Below are 22,275 nucleotides of genomic sequence, written 5' to 3' on the forward strand. Positions count from 1 at the left end.
ATTAACTGTCTCTGCAGTCTCTTCTCCACCATGGAACCCAAGCTAGTTTTCTTCATCACCTTGTTCTTGTCCTTGTATTCTCTTCATGCTGACTACCTTCAAACCTACATAGTCCAGTTACACCCACTTGGAATATCCAATTCTGCATTCAACACAAGGCTTGAGTGGCATCTCTCATTCCTTGACCGAATCATTGCCTCCGACGATAGCCCGTCCTCTCGCCTTCTCTACTCTTACAATGCTGCTATAGAAGGTTTTGCAGCTCGTCTCTCACCAATTGAGCTGAAGGCCTTGCAAAATATGCAGAATGTAATTGCAGTTAGGCCTGACCATCACCTCCAATTACACACCACTTACTCTTACAAGTTCTTGGGACTAAGCCCCACTAGAAATGGTGCTTGGTTGAGCTCCAACTTTGGTCGTGGAACGATAATCGGAGTCCTTGACACTGGAGTGTGGCCTGAAAGTCCAAGCTTCACTGATGAACACATGCCTCCAGTGCCCAAGAATTGGAGAGGGATCTGTCAGGAAGGCCAGAACTTCAATTCTTCCAATTGTAACCGCAAGCTCATTGGAGCAAGGTTTTATACTAAAGGGCACCATGCATCTTCAGACATCCCTAGAAATCCAGTTGTTGTGGAATATGCATCCCCTCGTGATGCATATGGTCATGGGACTCATACTTCATCAACTGCTGCAGGAGCTTCAGTACCAAATGCAAGTGTACTGGGGAATGGAGTTGGCGTGGCTCGGGGCATGGCTCCCGGCGCCCATGTTGCCATGTACAAGGTTTGCTGGTTTAATGGCTGTTACAGCTCTGACATTCTTGCTGCAATGGATGATGCAATTAGAGATGGGGTTGATATCCTCTCCCTCTCTCTGGGTGGGTTCCCTATACCACTTTTTGATGACAACATTGCAATAGGCAGTTATAGAGCAACAGAGAGAGGTGTAATGGTTATCTGTGCGGCGGGTAATAACGGTCCAATTCCTAACTCAGTTTCCAATACTGCTCCTTGGATTACTACTGTCGGTGCAAGCACGCTTGACAGGAGATTCCCAGCAGAAGTACACTTGGGGAATGGCCAAATACTCTATGGTGAATCAGTGTACCCTGGAAACCACTTGCCAAATGCTGGGAAAGAACTTGAGCTGGTGTATGTCACTGGTGGGGATAGGGGAGGTGAATTCTGCTTCAAGGGCTCTCTACCAAAAGCTAGAGTCCTAGGGAAGATGGTGCTCTGTGATCGCGGTGTCAATAGCAGGGCTGAAAAGGGCCAAGTTGTGAAGGAATCAGGTGGTGCAGCAATGATAATGGCAAATACTGAAATCAACAAGGAGGAGGATTCTCTTGATGCTCATGTCTTGCCTGCATCATTGATCGGCTATGCAGAGTCCATCAGCTTAAAGAGTTATATAAATTCCACGAGGAGACCAACAGCTAGGATCCAATTTGGAGGAACAGCCATTGGGAGAGCTAGAGCACCAGCAGTAGCCATGTTTTCATCAAGAGGACCCACTTTATATGACCCTTCAATCCTCAAGCCAGACATTATAGCTCCAGGAGTGAACATCATTGCAGCCTGGCCTCAGAATTTAGGTCCCACCGGTCTTCCAGAAGATTCTAGAAGAGTAAATTTCACAGTCATGTCGGGTACTTCAATGGCTTGTCCCCATGTCAGTGGAATTGCTGCTCTGATTCGTTCTCGCCACCCTATGTGGAGCCCTGCTGCAGTTAGATCTGCAATTATGACAACTGCTGATACCACTGACCATTATGGTAAGCCAATCTTGGATGGTTCAGAACATGCTGGGGTATTTGCAATTGGAGCTGGACATGTTAACCCTGAAAGAGCTTCAGACCCTGGGTTGGTTTATGATATTAGGCCAAGTGAATACATTATTCATCTATGCTCTCTTGGATATTCAAGGTCAGAGATTTTCACCATAACTCACAGGAATGTGAGTTGTAATGAAGTCTTGGTGAAGAACAGGGATTTCAGCCTCAACTATCCATCTATCTCTGTCATTTTCAAGTCAGGAAGGATGGTTAAGAAGATTGAAAGGAGACTAACAAATGTTGGGTTCCCTAATTCCACATACTCAGTGGAGGTAGTGGCACCTGAAGGAGTTGCAGTGAAAGTTAGACCAAAACATCTTACATTTAATCACGTATACCAAAGTTTGACATACAACATCAAGTTTGTATCCCATAAGGCAATAGCAACTCAGAATATGACATTTGGTGAAGGACATCTGGCATGGATCCACAGTCATTATAGGGTAAGGAGTCCAATTTCAGTGACTTGGGCTGGGATGAAGAAGTAGAATTAGAAGTTTCAGCATTGTTTTTCCTAAAGAATATCATCTCAGAGGTTTATCTGTGGTGAATTGTCAGTTCTACTGTAAGGTAAAGGTAGGGGGAAAAGGGAAAAAAAGACTAGTGGAAGTTCTTTTTATTTCAAAAAGAGCAGAATGATTACCATTTAGGATTTCACAATGTCTTCTGTTTCACTTTTGACTTACTAGTGTAATCTTCAAGCAAGCTTTGCTTTCTGTTTTTCTTTTCATACTATAGCTGGCCTACATATAAACTGATATAGCATATATAGAGTCTGTCAAGCTACCCTAACTGGACCATCAATATTTCTGTATCCTCATTTAAGAAAAAATAACTAGATTAATATATCAAAAGTAAGGAAGAACTCCAAGCTGAACCCCCTACCAAAGAAACACAAAAGAAAGGGTGGGGGGCAGGAAAAATTATCATAAAATGCAAAGGTAGCCAGTAAATGTGATTTTGAGCATCTAGCATGGTTGCGGTATTTGACCAGATTATTGTTGAAATTTCCTGAGATGAAAATGCTATAGAAAACCAGATTGTGAAAATGTTATTTCAATTTAACAAGACATCATACATTTTTTTCCAATGAGGATCAGAAATGTACTATATACAATCACATCCATCCAATGGTCTGTGCACAGAGAAAGCCCTGTATACAAACTTATCCCACATGAAATCTTAGAATTGTTACAGCTTTCAACATGGCACAACTAACCCACTGTGTGCTATAAAAAAAAATTCTTGGGCCAGCAAGTCTCCAGGAAAAATTTGTGGCATGGTGCAACTATTTTGTGGCAGTTCGAAAAGTTGTGGACTTCACCAAAAGAGAAAGAAATGGGGACTGCTTTGAATATTACCAGATCTCTCCCTTGTACAAGTAACAACTTTGATGCCTTTTTCTTGGCTAAATTCTAAGTAATCTCTCGCTGCTAAATATTGTCCAAAAGATCAAAGGAAAAAACAAAGGAATAAGTAAAAATGTGGTTCCTTTTCCTTTTTTTCCCTTTCTTTTGCAAGGCTACAATATGTTGGTTCTAAGACCCCAAAATGAAGGCATGTACTTCCGCCCAACTAGAGACTGTATAAAGAATGCCAGACAGCCTATTCCAATTACAAGAGCTGCCATCGAATTCCTTCTGTTTCTTCACCAAACCAGAAAACAATGGAACAAAAGAAGCACCAAATTGACTCCCAACTCTCCTCAGACTTGAGCTTGAACCTACCACGATGCCTACATCTGCTTCCAGTAGACATAGCAAGTCACCCACTGAATCTCCAATGTATATGGACAAGTTCTTGCGATCACTACCATGGTTGTCTCGAATCTCCTTGAAAGCTTTAACCTTGTCCAAAGGAGACTGAACCTTCATCATAATCTCACCCGTAGAAATGGACTCTTCATAAGAAAACTTATTTGCATGTATATTCAAAGCATTTAAGGCCCCTACTCAACAGAAACAGGTGTAGAAATTTAGATGTCTTATACAGTAATAATTCTACAAGCAATGTCATAAACTATAGCAGCATCAAACAAGTGGAGTCCCAGTCACTCAAGTACAGCATTCAAGTTAAGGAAACCTATCACAAAAACAAGATTTAACAGATGTACAGTATACCATGTGCAATTCCTCCAATATTTATTGTGGAAGAACATGCAATTTGGATAGCTGATCACATACCCCACAATAAATGTCAACAATCTAGTCAAAAACTATTGAGATTCAAACTACTGATTTCAGACACAAACATGACAAGTGTGCAAGTCTGGATGGTGACACATATGAAGTAGGCCATGGTATTATCATCAGTTATTTGTCAGTTCACAAAAATTTAGAACTAAGCATTTAGGGTTTTCACCTCATTGATGTGACAAATAGAATACAATCAATTGACCCCTAAAAATAATACAGACATATATATGATGATGCTAGCTTGCTTTAGAAATGCAGAATTGTGTAGTTAATGGATATTAGAAGCAAAGGATTTTTGCCCTTTAGACAAACACACACACAATGTGAAATCTCCTACAATCCTAACCCGGGAACCTGTATTGTAGGTCAGAGAACCCGGAGTGCAAGTAGAAGGCAATTGTGGGTCATCCAGATAGAGACTATTGGATTGGAACCTAAACAAATGGAAGTGGATGGTGAAGATAATGAAGATAAAGAGTTGTTAAAGTTTGGAAGAAGATCTAATACAAACGCTGATGGATATGGAAGGTGAATCAAGAGTTCACTAGCGACACTTTGGAAGGTCCCAGAGGTCAAGTAAGAACTCCCCTAAGTGTGGTTTAAGTGTTGGAGAAGAGCCACGGAAAGAAACACCGCTGAAACTTCTCCTAAAGCAATTTCAAGGGTCAAGGTCGATTGGGGTATGGGTTTCCCAGGGTGACCCCTATCTACTGTCTACGAGTAAAATGGGCAAATTGGGGATTTCGACATTTTAAACCCCTATTTAATGATTATTTAGACCTAAAATGTGTTATTTCACTCATAAGCCATCAGAGAACGTCAGAGAGCTCATGGCAAAAAGGGAGGAAATTGTGGAAACAATCCAGAGAGCCTTCCGTTTACCCGAGTTTTTTTAAGGTTAATATACTTTTTCTTCTTCTAATTATCTTCTTTTGATTCTTTGCCATTAGAGGATCTTTGTGGGAAAATCCTTCATTGAAAGAGACCTAAACCCTCTCTCTATCTTTGCTTTAGAGAGTTTCTATAATCACTCTATTCACCTGTTTTCTTTCTGGATAGATTTTAGAAAGACCCAAAATAAGTTTCAATAGGTTTCCGATTCGATTCGATTTGATTATTTGAATGCCTATTATTGTTAGAACTTGTTCTTAGATGTTTTTAGAATTTTCTACTTGCTTGGAAGAGTTTTAGAATCAAATACCATAGCCATCTGATTGTCGGAGTGATTTATGTCCGTACTCATACAGGGGTCTCCCCAAGCAACCCCCATAGGGTACTGTTCAGGCAACCCCTACCCCCTATAGGTCCCTTGACAAGGATCTCCCCAACCAACCCCTACCAGACACCATTCACGCTACCAGTACCTCCTTGGGGTTGATTGACCATGGGTCTCCCTGAGCAACCCGTACCTCCCTGGGTTGATTGACCAAGTGTCTCCCCAATGAACCCGTATGGCTACTGTTCATGCGACGCCTACCCCCCTGGGTTGATTGGTCAAGGGTCTCCCCAGGCCACCCCTACCTATTACTATTTATGAGAACCCTACCTGCCAGTTTTGGTTTTTGTTCCTATTTTCGGCATGGGACTTTTAGGGCTGTTTCTAACCATTAATCAGCGTTTAAATAGAATTAATTGGGACGTGATAAAGCACTTCTTGGTTCTTTTGAAGAAGTACAACTCACTTGCAAGGTAAGGGAATCCATTACCTATGGTTATCTTTAATTCTTAATGCAATATTTGACTTGTATATTCAATCACATGCTATTGTTTGGAGACATTTACATTCATGTAATGATCTGAAATTGTAAATTATGACTGTTTATATGAATTATTGGTGCCTTGTTGAGTTTGAATAAAAAAAGGACTTGATATGGGGTTGTGGTTTAGCCATTACCCTAGGAACCTTAAAAGGAACATATAGAATAGATGGCATCCCTAGGTTACCTAGATGAAACATCTTTACACATCCGTCATGTCATTACCCTATTGGCAGGGGTATTGAGGCCGAATGACCCATGGCAACAGTGTTGAGTGGTGGGCGCTCAAGACCGGTAACCAACCCGTGAGAGGACACAACCACATTGTGGGGGTCATTCAATGGTAGGGTTGCATACAATAGGCTTGGGCTCATGGGTGCTCAAAATCAGTGAGACTTGGTGAAAGGACATGGTACTTCCCGCCCATCATATGTGGATGGCCAATAGCGTTAAGAGAAGGCACAATCCAAGTTGGTTGGAGCCATAGGATACGTCGACTCTAGATAGGGAAGGATATTGAACCAAAAAGGCGAGAAGCATGGGTGAGGTATCTGAACCTAGAATGTGATATGACTAAGTAGAAGACTATGCATTAAGGCTAGGTGATACCCTCACACACGTCAGTTCTCATACCTATGGCCGTGGTGAGAGAGTGTGGCCCTACATCCCCAACAATAGTCGATCATTAGACTATTATCCCTATACCTTGGTCATGATGCTCAAGATCGGTGAGACTCTAGGAGAGGTCTATGTGAGACTACCCAGACGAGGCTAGTGTTATATCTTAATGTGACAAAGAGAACGAGAGATTTCAAGGTACGGAAGTCCAAAAACATGCAATCAGGAAACAAGAATACAAAAGCAGGATCCACATAAATTCAATTTCCCTAGAGGATATTGTATATTGTGAGGAACAGACTGAATTTTGAAGCTGTTGAGGCAAGTTCACATTAACCTATTGACAAAGTAATTCAAAGGGCTGACCAGTTGATTTCCAATTCAATCAATCATGTTGATCCATCATATAAGCAATTTATTAATGTTAAATAATTACTAATATGAAACATAAAAATAAAAACTAAAAACACTATAAGATTACACCCAAAATAGTAGATAAACCAGATGCAACAGAAAATTCTTTATACAAGATGGAACTTTTGATCAAACCTGCACCTCTGCGCTGGTGGAAGGGTTGCATGAAGGTAAGATCTTATGATCTCTCTTCGGCAACTGACCACTTTCCTCTTAAGTTCTGGAGGACAGTGATCAAGTATGTGTTTTAACAAGGTAGTTGCCCATGCTTGGGTTGAGTCCAGATTACAAGTCAGATGGATTTCGGGCTCCTAACTCAGCAGAAGGCTACTTTGGTTTCTCCATTTTACAAGGCCTAGCCATTATTCTCATTGTGTCACCACATTCTCACATTCTCACATTCTCACATTCTTGTGTGGACCAATGTGAATGTGGTCTAGCAATGGAATAGAATTTCAGGAACTCCATGACAAGAGTGCCTGCCTAGTCTACATATCTGCTGCATCATTAGCAGATCTAGTATGCGCAAACAGCAACTGAACCTGATAACAGGCTCAATGCAATGAGACTGCCAGATTCACCAACCAATACCACACTCACATCTCACATTCTTGGCGGACCAATGTGAATGTGGCTAGCAATGGAATAGAATTTCAGGAACTCCATGACAAGAGTGCCTGCCTAGTCTACATATCTGCTGCATCATTAGCAGATCTAGTATGCGCAAACAGCAACTGAACCTGATAAGCAGGCTCATCTGCAATGAGACTTGCCAGATTACACCAACCAATAATTAGTAATCTTGACTGTTTTATTTTTCATCAATAAGGGCTTAAAAGTTAAAGCTGCTCCTTGTTATAACTCTATTGTAATTGAGAATTCACACAACCAAGATCCCCCACAATGCATACATTTGTCACCACAACATCATACATATCCTTGATTATGCTGACATGTTTACTTGAATAGATCAATTTTAAGAGCCCAATATTAGGGATTCAAGTCCTATATAAAAAATAGAGAATTTATTTTTTCGGGAATGCTCCAGAATAACTTGAATTTCATATAGTGATTAAAATTGTTATGGGATCCTTCCTCTCCCACATACAGAGATTCCTACTTTTGGCATGCACGCAAGGTGTCCAAGGTGCCTGGATGCCTATGCATTGGCTTGGCAACTATAGTCAGGCCTCTCTAAACTTTCAGATCAGGACATAGAGCTGATGTTCCCTTCCCCTTTCTTCCATCAATCACAAGTTTTGATGGAAAATTCAGCTTTCTCATGTTTTCTGTTAAGAGTTTTTCTTCCCCCACTACTTTCTATTTTTTGTTAGATTCTAAATTGTGAATTACTTGCACACTCCATTCAGCCTTGCCACCTTTACAGACCTGAGCTTCCAGTTTTCATCCCAACTAATTATCTTCTATAAAAATCTGAACTTGCGATTTGCTGTCCGATAATTTCTAACATGTTCAATGTTTCCTATTTTCGCATTTCTACTTGCTAGATGTTTTAAATATCAAATCTGGCTTCCATTTTAGCTACATGCTATTCGTCTCTTAATAATATTTCATACCTGGCTGTTGGATTATCTACAAAGTTTGGAATACAAACTCAACTCACTGTAGGACATTGGAATTCAAATCAGAACTGAGTCTACTTGGTCATCTTGCTGGATTTATCGTCAGTTTGAAAATTAACTAGACCAGAAGTTCTAAATCATGTCTTAGTTTATAATCCCTAGCTGGTGAGCCTTAGTTTCTAACCCATAGGTCTTAGGTGAGCCTTCAATCACCATAAAGCTATATCTGAGCATCAAAGCAAGAAAAAATAAAACTTCTACACAAAATTTCTTGTGTGTGCTTTCCCATAGTTCATGATATCATAATTACTGGCACCACCTGAGATGTCTGAGAACATGTAAAGTAGTAATTCGACTGGCCCTTATAAAGGTAAATGGCATGTGATTATACATAATGCGAACCAACTAAGAAGTGACACAGATCTAAAGGATTACATGCTTGACAAGAAGACCAAGTGTTATGTTTTGCTTCAACTTTGTTTTCCAATTTAAGGCCGCATTGAAAACAAACTCATCAGGGATAGCTGAGGCACAACTCAGAGTTTTGAATTTATTGCTATTGCAAGCTACTGTGGCCTTCTCCTCCATTATGTTTTTAATGTGCGGTCTACATTCAGGTGGGATTGGTTGGACCAGTTGATTCCTTAATTGTGTGAAGTCCGGAAGGTTGTCAATCAAGCTTCCTCTTCATTAATTTGGAGAACAAACACACTGTTCAAGATCAGATTAGGTTGCAAGCAATCCAATCTGTTGAATACGTGCTGTCCAGAAATAGAAACATCAATCTCGTTCTTCTAACTCTTCTAAATCCCAAAGACTAACTCCCCCTTTTTTACTATTTATGCTTTTGAAAACTCAAACTCAGCAAAACCAACCCACAGTCTGATTCCACCATCAGAATCAATTAAAAATCAACGCAAAGCCTTGACACATCACCATCTCCACCTTAATCCAGCCTACACGCCAAATCTCCCACGTGAAATCCTAATACTGATCTCTTCTTTTCAAATCAATTTTTCTAAAACTGTAATTCATCACACCCATTCAAAATGCCAACCAACGATTTCCTCTCATATTTTAACCACAGCAAGCCTGAAGCCCCACACAGCCTGCACTCAATCCCCCAATTAAAGTCCCAATCTCCCCCTCAAGCCCTGAATCCCAAACCATGATTTTAAAGAAACCTAATTCCCACCTTCAGAATTCTCCCAAGACAGAATAATCCTCACAGTACCTTTCATACTCGATCCAACCCCCATCCAGATTCCTACTAGAAACCCTAAATCCCCAATTTCCCTCTTTTAGTAACCCAAAGCCTTAATTTCCCAATTTGAGTCTGGTTCTTTGAAGACCCTCCTTCATTGGTCCCAAGTCGTAAGGCTACATCAGCTTTGAAAGCCTCTGAAAGAGCACAAGGACATGATCTGTGGCTTTTAAGTGCAAATGGTAGATATATCCTAGGAAGTGAGATTAGCAAACCTTCTGAGCGTCTTCTGATGAATTTGGTCCTGGGCTGTGTCATCAGCAAGGCAGGCTGCCATGCAGGATCAGGGGGAAGTAGAGATTGGGATGAGTCTCTAAGGAGGGAAGACATGATCAAGGAGCAGTCTTAAACTTGAAAGGCAGAGACTGCTTCCACTGCCTTAAGCAATGATAATGCCAAAAGTATTTTGGAATTAAATCCAAACATTAGAATATCCTTCCAAGTTACAATTTGATACTCATCATGCTTTTCCCCTTTGTTTTCATTCTTTTTATTTCAGGTGGGCGTGGGTATCATGCACAATTGGAGGATTCCCATCATCAAAAGTTGACAGAAAATGCAACTACCAAGAAACATGATTAATGCACCAATTAAGAGCATCCATATATCTATGTCCATCCCTGTAAGTTCTGTAAATGAAAATTTCATTTCCTGGGAAGTGCAAACATTTGCAGGAAAAAGAATTAGGACTCAATTTAGTAGTAAAGAAGAAAATACCTGATGAAAACGTTGATCTGATGAGATCATCACACCAACAATAAGAAAGTATATGGATATCTGCTTTCAGCCCTTTATTCTGTACAATTGTCTGGAAGAAGCCAGCACAGCCGTCTTGCAGTATGAGACGCTGGCCGGCCTTTTTTATGTCCTCTAGATTTAAACCCTTCAGTACCCCAGACTCAATTACTCTTGCATTTGCCCGTTTCTCAAAGTCTGAGAGATTCTCAAGTGCTCTAGATAATTTTTCATAGTTGAAGTTTTGCACTGCCAATTAAAAAAATCAAAAAATTAGGATGGTGGAAAGATTATTAATAAAGATATCCATGAATGGTAAATCATCACAACTAGAGACTATTTCAGAGATACAACGCTTTGAACAAAAAATGGAGACACGGAAACAAAAAGAAGCACCAGATTTACAAACCTTGCTCTGAGGGCATGATACTCTCTATACATTGTTCATACTCTTCTGTATACTGTGCTGAAAGAACACTCCATGTGTTCCTCAGGTCAGCAGAAGACAACCGGGGAAGTGGATTCTCCACTTCACTCTGATCAGCTTTTGGCACAGTTAATATTGCAATCTCCGCTAACATGGCCGAGGAATCAACAATGGTGCATGTCAAATCAAAATCAGAAAATAGAACGAGACTATACTCTGAAGGGTCAAGCATTCTAGTGAAAGGAACTATAGTTCGTTGAACAATTGGTTGGGCGGTAAAAAATTCTATTTCAAGTTTCATAGCCTGATGATAAAGCTTTTCCATGACTTCAAGTTCCTCGCCTGTCAAAGAGACACTTAGCTTATCAACCAACTCTTCAGTATGCCGAGCTGATGCCTGTGCAGATTCAAGAGGGAGGAGAACTATGGATGAGCAGCTAAAGTAAAAAGAGCAGTATTATGGGATTAGGGTGAATGGCAGCAACTTATCAAAACATAATGCGTTGGCATTATCAAAGAGTATTAATGTGAAGAAACACTAGACGAAATGGGGGAAAGGGGTAAAAACTAAAAAGTAACAATGAATTACTAATAAAACAAACCTCAAAATTTTCAGAGGCATAGTTATCAATCCATTTCTTGTAGAGATGATTGCCTTCCTCAGGATCCAAAAGTGCCTGTAACTCTTTGCCTAGGAAGGCATAGAGCCTCATGCAAGGTGTCATAGCACTCAAAGTATAAGCAGCAACTTTTGTCTTCTCAAAGGGAGTCGCAATTTTACCGTGACCTTTTCCTCCTTCCACCTTTCCTGATGCCGTTGCCAACAAGAAATCTGTATATTTTAGTGTTGCCAAGGAGGCACTCGTCTCGTTTGCAGGATCAAAGCCCCATTCCTGTGTAGTGATTCCCTTAGAATTTACATAGAAGGCCTGAAGGAATTAAAAATTTATGACGGGGGACTGGGGGGGGGGGGGGAAGAGGAATATGCATGCAAATGAAGTTTTTTCCACCTCTTTTTCCTTTTCCTTTTTATTTCTGCTATTTGGTTGTAATATGATAAATAACCCCAGTGGGCATTAACTAATGAAATGCACAAAAGAGACTTAAATCAAATTGTAATCCTCCTCCATAGATAATGAACAAAACAAATACTGAAAACAAAGAAACATAAAGAAGAGGGGAAATACAGCCATGTTTTAAGCAGTGGTCAATCATGATATGAGCTTGAAATATAAAAGTCTCCTTTGGCTAATCTCAGTAGCCAGCTTTACAATACGGAGAACAAGATGTTATGACATGAGACCAGTACCAGATCTACCAAATAGTATGTCTTTCACTTTGTCCCAGGTTCAATAAATAGTCCCCTAAAATCAAATATGGGGACATTCTACTAATTAATAGCAAAGTTTCCGTACTTAAAAGTCATCTATACACTTGAACATTTGAATTGTACTCCACACTATCTCTAGAATCTGCATATGCAATCAAGTAATCATTCTTTTTTAACACTCAAACCAAAATATTTTCTATTCTCCTGAATGATGGGACATGCAGAATTGCAAGCATTCCATGCATAGGCACTATGATGCAACTGACTATTGGGATCCAAGATAATTCTCTAAGGTAAGCATTAATCCTTTTTAGTATGAGATGCAGATCTTTGAGTAGGCAATTTAGCTGGCGGACCTCAGAGCAATAGTAAAGGTTGCAGCATTGCGAACTAGTGATTATAGAAAAGCTACAACAGTATGCCTCTTAAAACATGGGAAAATCAGCTTGGCTCTCTCAATAAGTTACCAAAAAAAAGGTATTTCCTTAAAAAATAACACAATCAGACAGGTGGCAGTAAAAACCTCTAGGATGAAAAGTAACTCTGGATCTCTGATGTGATATGGAAGCCCATAATCCAATTATGATCTGAGGAATTTCTTTTCTAATTTCAAAAAAGCTTGACTAAATGTATGAAGTGCCCACAAACCAAGATGCCACCACATTAGAGGAAGTATTCGCATAGGCTCTTGCTTCAATATAACAAAGCTAAGTTAAACTTCCCTATTCAGCAACCTTGGATCTTAACTTTATACCAGAAGATTTAATACTTATTAGATAGCAATTCTTCTGATATCAATAATTACATTCTACTGGAGGAAAAGATATATATATATATATATATAATACTCCAAACTGTCCAGTAAATTACATAACTAACTCTGAACTACAATTAATTTTTTTTCTCTTAAAAATCCAAATGTAATGATCTCAACTACACATAAGATTTTCAATACTGGCGTCATTGAATGGTGATGTGACATGCATAGTTGTACTGTGTTCCATTTAGGTATGATGCAATTGATTGTTGTGGTTAAGATAAATCTCTGCTGTATGCAGTGGCCTTTCAAGTTTGAGAAGTAGATTATCAAGTAACAATTTAATGGGAAGACCTCGAAGCAACAGTAAGGTTGCAACATAGTGGTCAAACATCCATAGTCAGGAAAAAGCCTCTTTGTAGAGCAGGAGTGAGACTGCATACCTTGTGACCATCCCCAGGCACTGCACTGGTGGGAGCCTTGTGCACTGGGTATAAAATCTACTTTTGATTGGCTAAATTATTCCTAATTATCTTATTAACAGTAGCAAGAAATGGATTCTAGCTAAGTAAATAGATAATAACTCTTCAGCTCCACTCAAAAAATCTGTCTTTCTACTCAGCAACCTATCATGTGAAAGAACTGTTACATCTTTTCAAATAATATAGAAAAAATAGTAATATCTTTGGTTGCAATCTCTCATAAATGTAGTTCTAGATTGGTTGGAGTCCAAATAGGAAATGATCACCAAGATCCACTCTAAGAGGATAGTTCTAGATTGATGTGAGTTAGCCAGATAAGATTTGATGGTAGAATCAAGTAACATTGATGCAGGAGTCTTCCAAAAAAGTAATGTTTAGTGGATGGCAGTAAGCAGGGATGATCGGCAGCAAAGATTTTGGTTAAAGAAGATACGGGAATCAAGGGTTAGGGATTGTCAAAAGACAATGCGACCTTGAGCAAATTTCTTAATGGGCAACGGGAAACTTCAACCCAAGTTTGAATGGTTTCTTATGGCTGGATTGGTAAATGGTCGATTTCAGGTTTGGAGAATGGGTCCAGAGTGGGAAGAATTCTAGGGTTTGGTTGTTTAGAAGGATAGAAGAAAAATGGTTGGGGCTGGGTTACCCAAACTACAGACCTTAGAATAACCCTCCAACAGCAGTTTGTTTGGATGAAGATTTTAAAAGGACTGACTTTTCCACAAAGAATGCCAAAAGAAAGCTTCAAAAGAACTCACTAGTCCTTCACACGACAAGGTGTCAATCGATCAAACACTCAACTACTTCGAACAAACCACATGGGCTTCACACACAGAGTTGGCAACACCAATCCCACCAACTTTGATCAAATAGAAGACAAATCTTTAATGGAGAATAAGACCAGCAAAAGCTTTTCATTAATATCCAAATTCATGTCCAACACTTGCAAAACCCCCCCCCTCTTTCTTTTCTTTTTTTTTTAAATTGAACCACATTGTTAAGTTCAATTGACTAATCCAAAACAACTTAAAATAAACCAAGTAAAGAAACGAACAACCAATCCTGTAGGCAACTGTTCTACCCATAGTTAAGGCCTATAAAGTGGCCTGTTACATTAAAAACCCATGGGATCAAAGGCCCATCATGTATATAACCCAACCCTAGACTTACTCCCAATAAAACAAGCCTATTTAGGTGATGAATCCGCATCATTTATACATCAGTTAATAATTTAAAGATCTTAAAACTTAATGTGTATACCCCCAAAACTTTTTCACTGATACTGAGTTTTGGAGAGGGATACTTCTATTGGCATTAGAAATACTGCTTCTATAACATGCATCATCCACACACACATACAATTACCTGGACTGACAAACAAAATCATTACTTTATGATGTGATCAGAGCTTTTTGATATATTCAACTAGGTAATCAATATGTCTCTGTAAGTTTTGTAGGACAGCAAATCAAAGGTATATATGTTTAACTTGGAACTCTTTACCACAGGATTTCAATGATGAAAAGGTACATCAACAGAGCTATTTTTTCATTAACAGTTCAGTTTGCACATGTATAATTCTTGTTGAACTGATAGGTCCATGATAAAACCAATCACGGAGGAAAAACAAAAACAAAAAAACAAAAAACAAAAACAAAATTAAAATTCACTCTCATATTAAATGATTTCTTGGGTCTTTAATGCAGGCTTCGAAATATAGATATAGCCATATATGCATGGGATTTCAACCTAGCTAGGTAATTCCAGCATGTTTGTAGATTCAGAATATTTGTCTATATGGCATATTCACACCATGTCCTCCTAGAAGTTCAAGAAAATGAACTTCAAATGCAGCAATCTAGGCATGGGACTCTGACCTAGTGAAGTAATTCCCACATGGTTATAGAATCGGAATGTTTGTCCATATAGCATACTCAATTCATGTCCTCCTAGAATTTCAAGAAATCATCACTTTTCAATGTTGTGTTCTGAATTTCACGATTTAGAACATATAGGCAAGAATCACAATCTATTAGCTATTGGATATGACATTTAGGCACACTTGGGTGAAAAAATAGAGATGCACATTATATCTCCAGATTTGTCAGCGCTAATTGTCAATAGTACAAACATCAAGTCATAGACCATGATCCACTTTGGCCCTAGATAAATGAGAAACATCCAACAGTAGAAACGAGAGAACTAGACTTGACAAACAGCCACAGATTTCCTAATGTTCCACCATATCTAAAGACTAGATACAAAAAATAGAATGTCATTTGACATTAAAGAAAAAATGAACACTTCTCTGTATGAGATTCCACCACATTAGAGGAAGTGCTCACATAGGTTCATAATATTACAATGGTAAGTTGACCTTTTAGTTAATTAACCCATGGATCTTTAACCTTGTATCAAAAGGTTGGATCTGCTAACCTGTATTATATAGCAATTCTGCTAACATAAATATTTACTTTTCATTAGGAAAGACTCCAAAACGTCCAATAACTTACATATCTCTCTTACCTACAATTCCATCTGGTTTCCCAGGGCAAATGTTCTTAACCAGGATCTGATACACACGTGTCAGGAACTTGTAACTTATCTTCCACTTTTCATTCTTGGCTAATAGTCCAGACATTAAAAGAACAAGCCCATCCTCTTTGGAGTTAATCTTTGAAACATAAATGCTATACATTCTCAATTCTTGATGATATTTTAAATGTCCACAATATTGATATGTGAAAAGGAATTTAAATTGTGAATAAAATTAATAGTTTATTAAAAACTAAAGTTCTTCCAAAGGTCATGCACTGTTGATTGAATAAGTTCATCCAGTGAAAAATAAAATTCAGTGTAGCTGAACTTTAAGCATGAGAATTTGCAAGAAAGGTAAAAACAGACGCGAGCATTTTGAAATGAAATTGAAAGACAACTCAAAAACCTACATCAGTTCTTGGTGACTTGTATGTACTTGTTATGGTGCAAATTCTTATGAGAACTAGATTTGCGACCACCGGATGAGATTTTTGGTTAGACGTCTCCATGCTTCCGAAAGAAATTGTTAATCGAATGGGATAAAAAAATTTTAATCATTCCATTCCTACCGAAAATCCTCAAAAGATATGTGAAAGCGGGGCCAAAGATTTCGGCAAATAACAGAAAATGTAATTTCTGTAAGCTTACTTGGACAAAAGACTTGTGCATTTTGAGCTCCTCCATGACATTCTTCCTCAATTCAGAAATAGCAGCCTTGTCGTCATCATCATCGGCACAATCTTCCGCCAACTCATACCTAAAGCAAACATACACACACCAACGGTCGATCAAAATCCTCCCATAAAACCTAAAACAAGAACATCAATCCAAAAAAGAATCAACTGAAAACTCACGCCTGGGCAAAGGCACGAAGAAAATGCACGTCTTGAGTAATATAATGGCGGAAAGTCTCCAATTCCAATTTTCCAGAAGCCAAACAAACGACGAAAGGAGTATACATGGCGAAAACCGATTCATTCCTAAACTTTTTCCAGAATCGTCTCGCTATCCCTTCTTCATCCGGCACTGCTTTCACTGCCATCGCAGCTGCCGGATTCTTCGTCGTTCTAGTCGTCGTCGTCGTCGTTGAAGCCTTTCGATTCCAATCAAGATGAAACTGTTTCGGCAAGAACCTCACCGCAGAAGTAGATCGACGCAGTCGTTTCAGATGATCCAAGGCGATGAATCTTGTTCTTGAAGCAGAAACAATTCCGTAACTTCCGTCCGTGATCGTATTGAACAAAAAACTCATCAACAATAAATAAAATCGAGAGAGAGAGAGAGAGAGAGAGAGGGAGAAGGAAAACAGATATCGAAAATGATCTGTTTATGTAGATTTGATTTTGTTGATAATTGTTCGTATTTATGAAATTAAAGAGAGAAACTGTGACCGGCGACAGTCTTAAATTGCGGCCGGCCTCGTGAGTCAGGGTCGGCGGAGTGCGGCTGCGTCGGCTGGAATCAATGTCACCAGCTAGAAAATGGAGCTCCTTCTCGGCTTCTCCTCTTTCCCTCCCTCTCTCTTTCTCCGCTGCTCCATGAAGGTGGGGCCGTGAGCTTTTCTGATCCCATACTTCTTGTTGTACCATTAAAATTATACACAATCCTGAATATTCCAATCCAACGTGTCTTCTACCTTAAGTGGCAATTCATCTCATTTTAGTACCATCAACAGGGCATCCAGCGGACAAACGCATGGATTTAGAAGATCCCTGATAGGGTGGATGTGAGTCATGTGGGCCATGCATCTCTTTTCATAGATAGTGAGACTAAAGTCAAGAGCAGTGGGTTCCACAGTTACTGTTCGTTGGATTGGTATCTTTTTCCATAAGGGTACCATTCTATGAACTTTAGTATGGATCCAAAGTAGGGTTTGTGATGGAGCATGTCATGAAATGATGCAACAGAAGTGGGAATTAGTGACTTGTCAATGGATAAAAAGGAGTGGAATATGGATATAAGGACAAAGGGAAAAGAACAATATTGGGTATTGACTATGGATGATTCCTTGAATCTAACCAATCTTAAAATGAACTTTTTTTCCATAAAATTGGATTGAATGAGTGAATTCTAAGTCCAAACTTTGTTTAAGCTCCAATGAACAAAAGTGAAAAATGTGAAAAAGCTCTTAGTCTAAAGAAGGAACCTTCCATCGTGGGGTGTGGTGTTTAGTTTTTTTTTTTTTTTTTTTTTTGGGTACTGGTGTTTTATTAATACTGGAATTGTAATGCCGTAAGGGTCAAACCCAAGACCTCTTCACTGAAAAGTATAGATCTTACCACTCAACCAACCCTACATTGGCATGTTTAGGGATTTATTACCTCTTTACTACGAGGTGTCAATCATTATTGAATAGCAACCCTTTGATGGTAGCGTGTTATAAATTGTATTCTTTCTGTTGCTCTCGAATTTGCACTAATCTTGAGTTTGTTCAAAGATGATCTGATCTAATCTTAAACCAGATGTCTGCACAAGAAATGAAATGTGAGAGTGAGTCACCTCTGTGGACCGGAAGTTACTTTAGATGATTGAGTCAAATTCAAGATAACACAAAACCTCGTAATGGGGAGTTTAGAATTCAAAGAGTATTCAATGCTAAAAATTATTGCAGGAGAGTAAATATTGTTGTTTTTTCACATGATCTACATTCTATCTTTCATCCGTTACCTTTAAACTAACAATCCATGATGTCCTCGTAGAGAAGATTATCCTGCTTCCCTGACATATGCTCGTTAAAGAGTTCAGATAGAATATAACACTTGGTTTGCTAGAGAAGCCAAAGCATGAATCTTCTTTAAGAAACTACAGTGTAATACTAATACACATGGTTTCAGATATTATCAAATGCAGTGATCATTTTCTAATATGAATACGTAAATACCCAATGGATGGTTGAGATTAGAAATCGATTATATCCATTTGATATCTATTTTCGAGAGGATGAAATTTTATTGGTTGCACTTAGGAAGGGTTGGTAAACATGATGGACAAATCCAAAGCCAAAGCCAAGGGGGAATGGAAAAACAAGTAGGTGAAATTCACCACCCATTCACAACCACAAATAGAATAGAAACTTCACTGCAAATTCAAATTCTTGAAAACATTTAATTAAATCACTTTCACTAACTGCTTTCCACATCTGATTCTGGTTGACAAAACATGTGAAATTGACTGTGTTCCTAATCTGCCTCAACCATTTATCCTTATCTATAGTTTCTCTTATCCATGGTTTAGGGAGGAAGTATCATTGCCAACTCTCTTTTCTTTTTCTTTTTTCCTTGTTTGGTAAAACTCTTTGTATTTTCTTGGATCATGTAAAACATGTATGATCCATTGATATTACAAGATGATGACATAGTAAATCAAAAAATTTCTAAGTATTTTATGGTTAGATTGGCTGGTAAAAATATTAATGAACACTCAACTTCACCAACCGTTGGATTGGATTAGTTCGGATCTTCTATCTATCAGGATGGAGGTATGTACTATCGTCACATTTTTCTATCATATAATAGGAATAGGACCCATCATTGAGTATTGACAAAATGAATTAGAGGTACAACATCAATGAGTCTCATGTAGGCTCTCACATAATATGTGGTGGAGAGAGGTAAGGAGAGCACATATCTCTAACGTTGCAGGTAAATGATCCAAGCTTGGATTCGACACTTATCATACTAATGCTAATACTAAAATACTAAAACACCATTATAAAAGCATGAACTCAAGAGAACATGACAAGAACCACCTAACATGTATATTGAAATATAAATTTTTTGTAATTGAAGGATTTGGATTATCATTCAACTCATTAAAATAAATAGTCTAATTTACTTCATAAAATTAAAAACAAAAATTTACCCAAGATTTTATTTTATAGGTTAGTAGTATTTTAATTGCCTTTAGTATTTGAAACTATTCTTTATAAAAAGTTAAACTAAAAATCATTATGTTAAACTAACTAAATGCATAGATGCGGAAGCTAATGGTAGTATCGTGGAAGCTAAACTTGAAGCTATCGCTACGGGAATTCGGTTAGCTATCTCGATGGACCTACTACTCCTTGATGTGGAGTATGATTCTCAACAAGCAATTGATATGTTTAGTCCAAGTAAATGCATGCATGAGAAATTATTTAGGGTGGTGGAGGAAATTAGACAAGTTGCTAGACCATCTGGAACCATACGATTCAACCACATATACAAAAGCTCTAACATTGCTGCTGATGGAATGTCAAAAATGCCGCCAACATCGGAGAATACAACGCTTTTCTATGCAAACCCCCCCCCCTTCAGATATTGTGGAGATCCTAATGGTAGACAACTAGCAAATTTAGTAGTTTAGTACGCTGGGTTCTTAAATCCCATTTATATAACAAAAAAAAACTAAATACATAGAATAACTAAGAAAATGATAATACCTACAAAAATTCCATTATCCATGTAGTTTTTGTATGATTATTTATTATCATTAATCATGTAAAATGTATTTCTAAAAAAATCATGCATAATGTGTGAACAAGTAATTCTAAATCACCAGGAAAAAGATGGGTACAGGAAAAAAAAAAAAAACTCGTTATTAGCATTTTTAATAAAATCACAATTTTAGATTTGTGTTATTTTTTCTTTTTCAGTTTAAAGTTCAAAATATTATTTGCCTATATAATATACATCCAAATATCCAGTAACCTTATAACTAATGGTCACCTACGAGTATGACTTATGATGGGCTTATCTGGCTGTGAGCTGGCCCAACCTAATTTTGATCTTTATAGATAGAGTGTTATGAAATATATTAGTAATTCTGTTTAAAAATCTGAAAACTAATTAATTATCATTTTTTTTATAAAAATTAATTACCATGCTACATATATGAAATATATTACCTCCTCTATCTGATACTTTTTTTTGCCACACAAACATACACACATGAAAGGTTACCACAAATATAAAATCTCCACTAGGGAGGAACCTTATCAGTGAATCTATCTTTCTTGTAGAAGGCCTGTATCAACCTAGCCTCCCATATTTTTATCAAACCATATATTTGAATTTAATGCAATGGGCATGATCATAAGCAATTGCAGTGACTATAATTGGAAGAGAGATAATAACAATGCCAAATACAGTTTCTCATCAATGAAGAAATCGAAGATACTAGAAGCATGCTTAAAATAGAAAAATACATTCATTGTTTTCAACTTTTGATCTTGTTTTAGTTGGGATAACAAGACTGAAATGTTGTAATGGTGTTGTAGATGATCCGATTTGACTGAAAATTGATGGAAACCACCTTTGACCAGGTCCTAAGTTTGGTATGGATGTCCCTGTATTTAGCAAGTAGGATTGGAGGATGAGACAGACAATGGATCTGAGCCTTGGCTGTTCTTGGTTGCTATCTTCTTTGTTTAGATTGTTTTGGACCCATCGGAGATTGGCCGTGGAGGATCTTGAAAAGTGGTGGAGCTGGTGGTGGAGGTGGGGGCTCCGGCATCATATTGTGAATTTGTAATGGAGAGGACCTCATCAGGGACACCAAAGAAGGTGATGGTTGTTGCTGACCCAACACGTGAATCGGCTAATGCTCTTCAATGGACTCTTTCTCATGTATTAATGGAGAAAGATGAGCTTTTCCTGCTACATGTTGAACAACCCTTTTCATGGCGTGCCACACTCTCCACCTTCCTTAGAAAATCTTCATCTTCTCCGGCTTTCTCAAACATAGCTAGCAACTCTTCAATCGAAGCCATCAATGGTGGAGATACTGATTTTCTTGATGTAATGAAGCATGCATCTGAGGTTGCTCAACCTAAAGTGAAGGTTCATGTAGAGAGGGTTGACATTGATGGAAAGGATAAAGCTTCTACCATTCTCATGAAAAGCAGAATGCTTTCGATTGACATCCTTGCCATTGGCCAACGTAAAAGTCTCTCCAATGCCATTTTAGGGTGAGACCTTCAAGCCTGGCATCAATTCTGGATTCAGAACTTCCTTCCTTTTCCATTTTATCGCTGAAGAATGCATTCTGAACACACCTGCTCTATCTTCAACTGTTCTAATAATTTGCCTTTTTATGATATTAGCAGATACAAAAGGAGTGGAGGGGATGCAAAAGGGAAAAAAGGGATAGACACAGCAGAGTATTTGATTGAGCACAGTAAGTGCACTTGTGTTGGAGTTCAGAAGAAGGGCCAAGATGGAGGCTATCTTCTTAACAGTAAGACACACAGAAATTTCTGGCTTCTTGCGTAATATATAAATGATCAATGCAATCAGTTTGAGGGATCTTGAGGACACTTGGTATTCTGCAATGGTTTTAGTTGTTTGTGGGAATTA

The 22,275-nt window shown here is 38.4% G+C and overlaps 3 protein-coding genes across 3 annotated transcripts; 2 read left to right on the plus strand and 1 right to left on the minus strand.

The window, feature by feature from the left end:
• Nucleotides 1-2,716, plus strand: LOC149009903 (subtilisin-like protease SBT1.2). The gene has a single exon (XM_089160590.1). The coding sequence runs from the start codon at nucleotides 31-33 to the stop codon at nucleotides 2,326-2,328; it is 2,298 nt and encodes a 765-aa protein (XP_089016716.1). The 5' UTR covers nucleotides 1-30; the 3' UTR covers nucleotides 2,329-2,716.
• Nucleotides 2,717-2,785: 69 nt separating this feature from the next.
• Nucleotides 2,786-17,458, minus strand: LOC149009904 (heme oxygenase-like, multi-helical). Its single transcript, XM_089160591.1, has 6 exons — nucleotides 16,795-17,458; nucleotides 16,589-16,697; nucleotides 11,436-11,726; nucleotides 10,816-11,230; nucleotides 10,389-10,655; nucleotides 2,786-3,788 (listed from the first exon to the last, which is right to left on the minus strand). The coding sequence occupies exons 1-6, from the start codon at nucleotides 17,190-17,192 to the stop codon at nucleotides 3,379-3,381; spliced, it is 1,890 nt and encodes a 629-aa protein (XP_089016717.1). The 5' UTR covers nucleotides 17,193-17,458; the 3' UTR covers nucleotides 2,786-3,378.
• Nucleotides 17,459-21,404: 3,946 nt separating this feature from the next.
• Nucleotides 21,405-22,261, plus strand: LOC149009905 (uncharacterized). Its single transcript, XM_089160353.1, has 2 exons — nucleotides 21,405-21,887; nucleotides 22,026-22,261. Exons 1-2 carry the CDS (start codon nucleotides 21,451-21,453, stop codon nucleotides 22,189-22,191), a joined length of 603 nt encoding a protein of 200 aa, XP_089016479.1. The 5' UTR covers nucleotides 21,405-21,450; the 3' UTR covers nucleotides 22,192-22,261.
• Nucleotides 22,262-22,275: the final 14 nt, after the last annotated feature.

The sequence above is a fragment of the Hakea prostrata genome, chromosome 7 (assembly GCF_041222555.1).
Source record: "Hakea prostrata isolate BN-2017 chromosome 7, UWA_Hpros_2, whole genome shotgun sequence".
Taxonomy (NCBI): Eukaryota; Viridiplantae; Streptophyta; class Magnoliopsida; order Proteales; family Proteaceae; genus Hakea; species Hakea prostrata.

Coding starts and splice junctions, on each gene's coding strand:
- LOC149009905 (XM_089160353.1), top strand. CDS start 21,451: ATGGAGAGGACCTCATCAGGGACACCAAAGAAGGTGATGGTTGTTGCT. Junction 21,888..22,025: donor CTCTCCAATGCCATTTTAGG/GTGAGACCTTCA, acceptor TGATATTAGCAG/ATACAAAAGGAGTGGAGGGG.
- LOC149009904 (XM_089160591.1), bottom strand. CDS start 17,192: ATGAGTTTTTTGTTCAATACGATCACGGACGGAAGTTACGGAATTGTT. Junction 16,698..16,794: donor CTTCGTGCCTTTGCCCAGGC/GTGAGTTTTCAG, acceptor TGTTTGCTTTAG/GTATGAGTTGGCGGAAGATT. Junction 11,231..11,435: donor ATGCCTCTGAAAATTTTGAG/GTTTGTTTTATT, acceptor GAATCTGCACAG/GCATCAGCTCGGCATACTGA.
- LOC149009903 (XM_089160590.1), top strand. CDS start 31: ATGGAACCCAAGCTAGTTTTCTTCATCACCTTGTTCTTGTCCTTGTAT.